Genomic DNA, 10001 nt, shown 5'->3' with positions numbered 1-10001 from the left:
GAATATAAAAAAGATGATGAAAAATTTCATCTTAACTTTGTTAAACTAAATCTAACTTAATTTAACTAATTTTTTTATGCTTAAAATTAACTAATTTTTTTTTCTGTTTAGCTGAAATTGTAACTATTTAAATTGACCTTATCCACATTTAGTTAACCTTCTCATTTAGCTAATATTAAAAAAGAGTCAACTACACATTCAACCAAACATGTTTTTTACTCAGTCAATTAACATTGAAGTTAGTCAAATTCTTTCATTTGATTAACATTCTAGGTAGCTGAATTGATATCCTTATCCACATTCAGTTAACCTACCCAGCTAGTGGTGGAGCTTGGCAATTTGTTTTAAGGGGCCAACATAATTAAATTTATAATATATATAAATTAAATATAATATATATCTTTCATAGGTAATTTTAAACTTTTAATGATGCATTTAAATATTTTTTTCTTAATTAATTATTTTATGATGTTAGAATTTTTTTTTCTACTTTATTAATTACACACTTTAGTTTTTCAACGACTTGTATAAGCCCTTGTTTGATACTAAATAGTATAATAGTGAATTTATATTTCAAATATTTGTAAAAAATTTATAAGAAAAATTAAGTTATTTTATACAAACAAAATTTGTATAAGAATACCAGAAAATATAATTTTTTTGGCAAAATTGTAGAAAAAAATTGAAGGAAAAGTTTGTAACAAAATAAAAAAATTTATTTAAAAATAAATTTCCATAGAAAAATCTACAAGAAAAATTCAGAAGTAACAACAAAGTTGCAAGTTTTAGTCACACTGTTTAAAATTAATAAAAAAATGAGAATATGAATATATATATATATATATATATATATATATATATATATATCACATAAAGAAAATTAATTAATTACATAGTTCCGGTATTTAAAGTGTTATTAATGTATAAAATCAGTTATAACTACTAATGTCATTAAAAGAAAATAAATTTAAAATCTAATATTAACTTAAAATTGTCTATAATTAAAAAAATAAAATTACTAAATAATATTTTCGATTCAAATGTTGCTTCATGTTTGTTGAATGACTTAAAATCATAAATAACTAATATATAAACAACTTAAAAAATAGTTTAAAAATGATATATAAAATCTTATTGAAACGAAATAAACTATAGTTTTAAAATATTATAAATATTATTGAAAACAATTAATATATAGATTATTTTTAATATATATTAAATATATATTAAGTAATATTATTTTATATTTTTAAGGGAAATATTATTTTAAAGTTGGAAATGTTTGGGGTGGAAAATAATCCGGTGTGCATTCAATTGCTCAAAGTTTTCTACTCATTCGACTAACATAAAATTAGTCAAATTCTGTCATCCATCTAACAAATAACTGACCTTATTCATATTCAGCTAATCTTCTTACCTGACTAATATTAAAAAATAATTAATTCAATCTGTTTAATCTTTTCCTCATTCAACTAACATTAAAATTAATTGAATTTCACATTAGCTGACATCAATTCTTCTGAATCCTCTGCAACTAAATTTTATCATGACAATTTGGGTGTTAACAAATTCATTAAAGATTTTTATTATTAAATAATGCACGCGTAAATAAAAGAGACCAACTTTTATCAGCCAGAAAATAAATCACAATATTGATAAATATATAGCAAACCAATTATAAGTTTATTGAGCGATTTATTTTATCAATTAACGTAAAAAAAATTGAAACTAAGCTACATAATTAACATATATAACTTCCACGATTATATAAACAAATTAACATAAAGAAAAGCAGCTAATTAACTAATAACTTGGTATTTAACTATGTTTGTAATTATTTACATTATTGAATAACCAAATTATATATATATATATATATATATATATATATATATATATATATATATATATATATATATATTATGTGTGTTTTTATCACGGTATCGATGCTTGTATTCACCACCAATCATATGCATCAAAAGACTGTAAGTATAAGGAAAACTTTTTACTTTGTGAATATAATTTATTCATACTCAAGAGTCAGAATCGAATCATGTACTACTTGAATAAGAATAAGTATAAAATATATTATCTTCAATTAAAACAAATTTTAATATTAAAACATGTCAATATTTATATATTAAACATATAATTTACTAAAAATCATGCTAAGATTTTTAAAAAATCACCTCAATTTTTGTTAACATAAAATTGAAAAAAATTCTTATTGATTATTAAGAGACTCTTGATAATTTCTACTGGTGAGCATCGAGCGACGTCCTAGGACTATGTGGTATAATTCAGATCATTTTATATTTTATTAAATTACAGATTATTTAATATTTTAACTTTCAAATTTTACCGAGCCATTTAAAATATATATTATTCTGGCCTAGTCATTTTCCATATTATATATTATTCATGACACATTTTCAATTATGAAATAATTATAAATAAAAATAAGTAAATCACGTTTCTATATTAATACTTGTGTAGTTTGGCATTTTTTATTTGTTAGTTGAATATTAATAATGTTTTTCAAAATAAATTTCTTATCACGTATGAAGTTTCTACACATATAAAAATCATTTGGCAATAATGTCAAAGGCTTTACACTATTGTAAAAAGATGTTTGAGCATCGGTTTTACTAAGCATGCAAAGACGGTTTTGAATTTTCTTTGTAGTTAATGTTGTAGAAAGTCAAAACTTTTTATATTGGTTCTTAAAAAACCATCTTAAAAAAATTACACATTCTAAAACGATTCTTTAAAAAATAACCGTCTTAAAAAGATTACATTCTAAGATCGTTTGTCAAATAATCGTCTTAGAATATATATATTTTTTTAAAAAGAAAAATAAAATAAATTTAGAATTATAAGATAATTTTCGAAATAACCGTTTTAGAATAAGACAATTTTTTAAATAACCATCTTAGAATATTTTTTTAAAGAAAAAAAAATTAAAATAATATATTGAGTTACGTAAGACTTGGAAGTTCTAAGATATGCACAAAGCAAATGGTCTCAGTCAAGTGACCTATATATATAAAAAAGTATATTGAGTTAGCTACAAGAATTTCTAGCTCAAGTGAATGATTAAAATTATATATTATATTATTATTTGGATAAAATATATTTTTAATTTTTATATTTTCAGTAAAAATTGATATTACTTCTCATACTTTAATCTTCCTCAATTTAATTCCTAAATTTTAGAAAAATAATGATTTTTTTTTCTTATCAAAAGAAGATTTTAATCATGAAGAATGACAAAAATCATTACTTTTTATAAAATTTAAGTATTAAATTGATTAAACTTCTTTAGCAAATTTGCCGCTTTGCCATCAGCCCTTTCAATCTCCAATTGTGCTTTCAGGTAGAATCCAGTGCCTCGCAATGCATCTGAAATGAAGTCATCGAATCCAATAGCAATTGCAGCCTCTGCCTTTGCTCCATAAACCAACCTCTATATAAATAAAGTGAATATTGTAAGAAAATGTGCCCGAGAGTAAGCATTGTAAAATGAATTTAATTTTCATGTACTCTATCTTTAAAGATTTTTAAATAATCAACTAATCCGAGATTAATATAAATTAATTTTTAAAATAATTATTATAAGAATCAATAATCTTTTCTTTCTTTTGGCAGCTAATTTACAATAACTCAGTATCTATTAAACCAACTAAATTAAACTCACTTGATTATAAAAGTTAGTAATCATACAATACAGTATTATTTATGATTAAATAATAGTGTGAAAAAAAAACTTTTACAATATTAATGTACTTTGAGATAGTGGTTTGGGATAATATGTATGAAGTCTTGGTTAGAACCTTAATGGAACTATTGTACACAAAATTGTACTTTAATTAAATTCTTGTAAAATTAATAAAAGGTATAGATAAATTGAGAAGCATATAAAAAATAGGACATTTCCAACCTTAACTCCTGAGAGGTGAATTGCTCCAAAGCACATAGGGCAAGGTTCACAAGAAGCATATATTTCACAGTCTGAAAGTTCTATCTGGTTTAACTTTTCACAAGCCTGCAAAATGAAATCATTGAGTTTAAAATACAAATCCTAATAATTGCACAAATTATGTTTGCTGCACATAAAGCTGAAAAAAATGCAGAGTAATGTTCAATTAGTTCTGTTTTCATGGAATTTAAGATGTTATAAAGTTTGACTGAAACCATAGCTCCGAAGAGTAAGACAAAAAATTGATAAATTCTGGTGGTGAACTCGTCACAAAGATTAGATATTAAAATTTCAATTGGAGATTAAACTTAACATCATGATTTTACTATGGCAACTTATGCAGTGAATTAAATTAAGAACCTTGAGAAGGAAGTAAGCAGAGTTAAGGGTAAGATCGCTGCAATGATCAACATTTTCTGCAGAAAGATTGTCGGCAGAGCAAACCGTTCCGGACACAGAAACCACTGCAACATTGATTAGAAATGCCACAAACAGTGCGAATCCACTTTCCATGAGAAAGTATCTACATGCATCCTGCGTAATCAAGCAAATAAATCATCATATTAAGTTTATTTTATACTTTGTCAGTTATTAATGCTTTGTTTATCTTCTGAGTGGCTTACTTTGTCACTTATAATTTAGTCTAAAAATTAATGATGTATCGATTCTTTAAATAAAGACAGAAAAGTAATTAAGTTAAGGAAGAAGCATCCAGCCATTACAAAAACTAGCTCGTTTCCCCAAAGAAGCATCCAGCCATTACAAAAACTAGGATTGATATCAGCAGTTCTAACTTCCTTACCTGTGCAAACAGTAACACCCAAAAAATTATAAATTACTAAGGCTAAGAGAAACATATTTGAGGATAAGACAAAATTTAAATTCTCCTTTGCTAGTCCTTGACTGTTTAAAACTGACAAACATATCTTACCATAAAAAGAAAAATTGAAAGGAAATAAATGATTCAAAGAAAACTTAAACATTATCATGAGATTATAATATCTTAAATGAGATATATTATATATTCATAATTCTTAATCATTACAAAAAGCAAAATTACCCCAAATCTCTGCAGACCAAGAAATAAGAGGGTGCTGCAACCAGTTATTAGAACTCTTGCCCATACAGGGATGTGGAAGAGTATGTTCAAAGCAAAGGCTGTGCCAATCACTGTCACAATCAAGTTTAGATAAAATTAATGAGCATCAAAGTATATAGTCTGATTCAACTTATATATATAATCGTCAACCTTATGAAAAAGCCTTTAACAAAAAGTGTAATTATTTAAAAAAAAAAACAAGAAAGCAATTCCAAAGCTGCTAAGAATAGTACGTACTACCTTGTTATTTGCTTATGAATAATATTAGCAATTCCAAAGCTGCAGAATTCAAATCACAATAATTATTTCTCAATGAGAAAGTATATATCTCAATATGTCATAATCTTCACATATATTTTATATAACTATCCACTTCTCTCTCATTTTTCTACTCGCGTCAATGGCTCATTAGTTACATATCACAAGTACAATCTCAATTATCATACTAGGTGAGAACTTGTAAAACAATATATATGAATCATTCTGTTATATATATAATTAATTAATTATTAATCTGTGCTTTGGTCATTTATGTTCTCTGAAGCATCCAATCACACATGCATTTTGCAGTGTTCATTTAGGATCTTACCAGTGGTTACGCAGAGATTTGTAGCCAATGATTGAATTATAAGCACAAACACCAGTCCGATTAGTATTACCCACAGTAGCTGAATACAACACAACATATAATTTCAATTTTATAGCTTATATATATATATATATATATATATATATATATATATATATTATGTAAGCTAAGAAAACCTCATATCAATACATCTTTAATTTTGTGCCATAAAGGAAGACACATATATTACAGAGTGAGAGTTACTGTTTCTAGGATCAAGGTAAGCCAAGGAGACTAGAAAGCCAGGACCTACATGTGGAAGGAACCTTTTCCACCCAGGTTTCTGTATCATCATTAATGCATAAATGTTAAAAATGTACATATCAGATAGATGAAGCTAATTAATAAGAGTCACCCTATACATAAATGCACCAAAAGAATGTGACTCGAGAACTTATATCTAAACACAACTTAAATGAACTTCTTTAGAACAAAAGTTAATACATGAATAACTGATCTAAGTTTTGTATAAAAAAGTTAAAAATTAAGACAAAGAAGGAGAAGGACCTCATGATTTGAGGAGTCATCGTGATGAGATGGTGTAGGAAGGTTATTAGAGGGTGATCTACAACTTCTTTGGTGTTCAAACAAGTCAGTGTTCCATCTTCATGCCTCTTTCAAAGAGCTAGCTAACATCCACGTCAGTGTTCCAACTTCTTTGGCTTTCTCTTTTGGTTTTCACTTTCAGAACTGAAATTTATCAATCTCCAACACTGCCTTCATGCTCCAACCTTCTCTTTCAGAACTCAAAATCACTCTTGAAACATTAACACACTCAGGCAACCAGCACAATAAAGAACAAAAAATAATAACAGAACACATGAGCCTCAAAAACCTCAACTATAGCTGCCAACACAATCTCTGGCAAATAAAATCTGTAATGACAAAAAAATAGTGCAAAGAGAAAAGAAATAGAGGAAAAAAGAAAGAAAGATCATCAGTTTTTGGGAACCTTCATGAAGCGCCGCAGTCGCTATTTCCGACCTCCAAATGTGACGCTGCTGTGATTTCCAGCCTCCATATGCGACCCCACCATGATTTTTGGCCTCCATAGCGTCGTCGTTCACACTCTCAGAACGCTTCCCGTTACCCCCAAATGTGAAAGTGCAAACAACGCCATCTTTTGCCAGAGAGAGAAAGTGAGAGAGAGAAAAGTGAGATAGAAATTAAAGGTTTGTGCTGCCCGATAAAATAAGAGAGAGAGGGAGAGAAAAAAAACAAGAAAAAGTATAGCCATTCAAAGACGGTTGGGTAAAACCGTCTTTGTACCCGTCCTTAATCTTACAATATAATAACAATACTGCCATTTCATTATTTTCAAAGACGGGTTCTACCAACCGATGTTGTTAGCGCGTCGTAGTAAACAAGTTTTGTAGTAGTGTTATGTTAGTTGCATTTTTAGACAATTTCGGTTAGAGGTAAAAGCATATAGTCTTTGTCATGAAATAAATTTAAAGACATTAATTAATTATTTGATAGACTTCATGTGTGTGTGCAACTTCATTTCATTTAGATGTAAATGCATATAGTTTCCAGAAAAATAGAAATAACATTAAAAATTTAATATTAATTTTCATAAAATCGATGTTAGTAAAAATTTGATGACATTTTTATAAATAAAGTGTTTTTGTTAATTTCGATTTTATAAGAAATTTGTGTGTTTTCGTTAACATTAATTTTGATAAAACTGATCTTGTTATGATTTTCTTAACATTTATTTTTAATAAAGTCCATGTTATGAGAGTTAAGTTAACATGTTTTTTTTTAAAAAAACCTATGTTGTTCTTTTTATAATATTAAACCCAAATTCAGAATCCATTGTTCACATCTAAGAGAAAACCCAAAGGTCTAGCGAAAAATTGGAGCCCTAGTCAGTCTCCGTTGGCGGTATCTTGACATTTGAGTGTCGTCGCTGCTGTCTCCGTTGGCGGTATCTTGACATTTGAGTGTCGATGGTGTTGTTGCCAACGCCACCAGTATCTTCCCCAAACCTTTGGTTTGAAAACCTCTTTGTTGTCCTCTCCGGCATTTCCGCCGTCGCCGACGCTGATTTCTTCCCCAATCCCTCTCTTCTCTGTTATTGTTTGTCTCTCGACCTTGAGTTGCGTGAGCGTTAGCTGCAATCTTTGTCTAACAAGGTATGCAAAATTTTCTTTTGGCATTATGATTGCGAGCTTGTTTTTGACATTGTGATTTGTTGGATCGAGTGGCCTCATAATAATTAAGAAGGGGGGGTTGAATTAATTATTCATAAACCTTTACTAATTAAAAATTACTCTTCTAAGGTTTTTACTTATGTTGTTAAGAGAATATGGAGTAGAAGAGAAACTTAACAGAAAGTAAACAATCAGAGTAGGGAAGAAGAAAACAAACACACAAGAGTTTTTATACTGGTTCGGCAACAACCCGTGCCTACATCTAGTCCCCAAGCGACCTGCGGTCCTTGAAATTTCTTTCAACCTTGTAAAAATCATTTTACAAGCAAAGATCCACAAGGGATGTACCTTCCCTTGTTCTCTTTGAACCTAATGGATGTACCCTCCACTAGAACTGATCCACAAGAGATGTACCCTCTCTTGTTCTCAGTCAAACCCAAGTAGATGTACCCTCTACTTGTACCACAAAGGATGTACCCTCCAATGTGTTAAGACAAAGATCTCAGGCGGTTAAACCTTTGATACTTTGTAAATGGGGATACAAAAGAATTCTCAGACGGTTAGTCCTTTGAAGACTTTTGTATAAGGGAATGAGAAGAATCAAAAGAATTCTCAGACTGTGTCATTTTGAATTCTTTGACAAGGGAGAAGGGAGACACAAAAGAATTCAGGTGGTTAGTCTTTTGTTCTTTTGGAAAAGGGAGAAGAGAGACACAAAAAGAATTCAGGTGGTTAGTCCTTGGCGAATTCTTTTTGGCAAAGGGAGAAGAGAATGAAAAGATGAACAACACAAGTTTTCAAGGTTTGGAAAACCAGAAAACTTCAGAAAGCTTTTTGGTACAAAGAATAAGAAGAAGTTCAAAGAGATTCAAGGCTTGTAAAGGATTGATCAAATGAATGTGAAAAGTATTTTGAAAAGCAAATCAAAGCCTTGCTTTTATAGACTCTTCATGTCTGGCCAAGAAGACCATTTAGAAGAGTTATAACTTTTAGAAAAACTTAAAACCAATTTGAAAAAGTCAAAACCTTTTTGAAGAGTTACATCTTTTGATTTATTCAGAAACAAACACTGGTAATCGATTACCAAATTAGTGTAATCGATTACACAAAGCTTTTGTGTGAAAGGATGTGACTCTTCACATTTGAATTTGAATTTCAACGTTCAAAGGCACTGGTAATCGATTACCAAAACATTGTAATCGATTACAACTTTTTGAAATTAATTGGAACGTTGTAAATTCAATTTGAAAACTTTTTCAAAACAATTTTTCTATTGGTAATCGATTACAACAATCTGGTATCGATTATCAGAGAGTAAAAACTCTTTGGTAAAAGGTTTTGTCAAAAACTCATGTGCTGTTCAAAGTTTTGAAAAACTTTTTAATACTTATCTTGATTGAGTCTTCTCTTCATTCTTGAATCTTGAGTCTTGAACCTTGAATCTTGATTCTTGTCTTTAGACTTTCTTCTTGAGTCTTGAATTCTTCTTGATTCTTATCTTGAACTCTTGAATTGTTCTTGATTCACTTGAGTTGTTCTTTGATTGATCTTTGAGCTTTTTGTCATCACTTTTGTCATCATCTTTTGTTATCATCATTGTTATCATCAAAACACCTTTGAATCACCTTTGATTCACCATGAAGCTTTGCTTCTACATGATTCACAATACTTGTTTTTTGTTCACCATATAGCTCAAATTTATGTTTTTTTTCCTAGAAGAAGCCTTGTTTTGGCCTTATTGTTCGGTCCTTGGATTCTCCGAAGGGTATTATTGCATTAGAGTTTAGGGGCACTAACCTGATCAACAACAACCACTGAAGTAGTGCACTTGTACCAGTAAGATTCCTTCCTAAGAATCTTCACCTGTTAATTGATGGGGATTACATTGTTGTCTTATCTTTCTTTTTTAACCAAAGTCTGCTATGAGACCAATTGCATGCAACTTTCTGATCATTGGAGATTCTAGATGCTTAAATTGTATTACATAATGTTTCATTGCTATTCACCAAGAGACTTGGCAATGTTGTAGCTAATAAGTAATAAGTTATCATTTACTTATCAATTATTGCAATAGATATCGGATTGGGGATTTGCCGCATCAAGCATATTTGATTTCTTTAGCTGATGTACAGGCTTAGA

At 29.0% G+C, this 10001-nt stretch overlaps 1 protein-coding gene across 1 annotated transcript; it reads right to left on the bottom strand.

The window, feature by feature from the left end:
* Window positions 1–3280: 3280 nt before the first annotated feature.
* LOC114389910 (guanosine deaminase-like) lies at window positions 3281–6843 on the bottom strand. The gene is made up of 7 exons (XM_028350614.1): window positions 6214–6843; window positions 5319–5357; window positions 5040–5149; window positions 4702–4781; window positions 4340–4513; window positions 3941–4045; window positions 3281–3466 (listed from the first exon to the last, which is right to left on the bottom strand). The coding sequence occupies exons 1-7, from the start codon at window positions 6231–6233 to the stop codon at window positions 3296–3298; spliced, it is 699 nt and encodes a 232-aa protein (XP_028206415.1). The 5' UTR covers window positions 6234–6843; the 3' UTR covers window positions 3281–3295.
* Window positions 6844–10001: the final 3158 nt, after the last annotated feature.

The sequence above is a fragment of the Glycine soja genome, chromosome 16 (assembly GCF_004193775.1).
Source record: "Glycine soja cultivar W05 chromosome 16, ASM419377v2, whole genome shotgun sequence".
Lineage (NCBI taxonomy): Eukaryota > Viridiplantae > Streptophyta > Magnoliopsida > Fabales > Fabaceae > Glycine > Glycine soja.
Note: the sequence above shows the minus strand (reverse complement) of the source record. Positions and strands in the feature narration are given on the sequence as shown.

Coding starts and splice junctions, on each gene's coding strand:
- LOC114389910 (XM_028350614.1), bottom strand. CDS start 6,233: ATGACTCCTCAAATCATGAG. Junction 5,358..6,213: donor ATGACTCCTCAAATCATGAG/GTCCTTCTCCTT, acceptor TGAATTCTGCAG/CTTTGGAATTGCTAATATTA. Junction 4,514..4,701: donor GGGGAAACGAGCTAGTTTTT/GTAATGGCTGGA, acceptor TTGATTACGCAG/GATGCATGTAGATACTTTCT.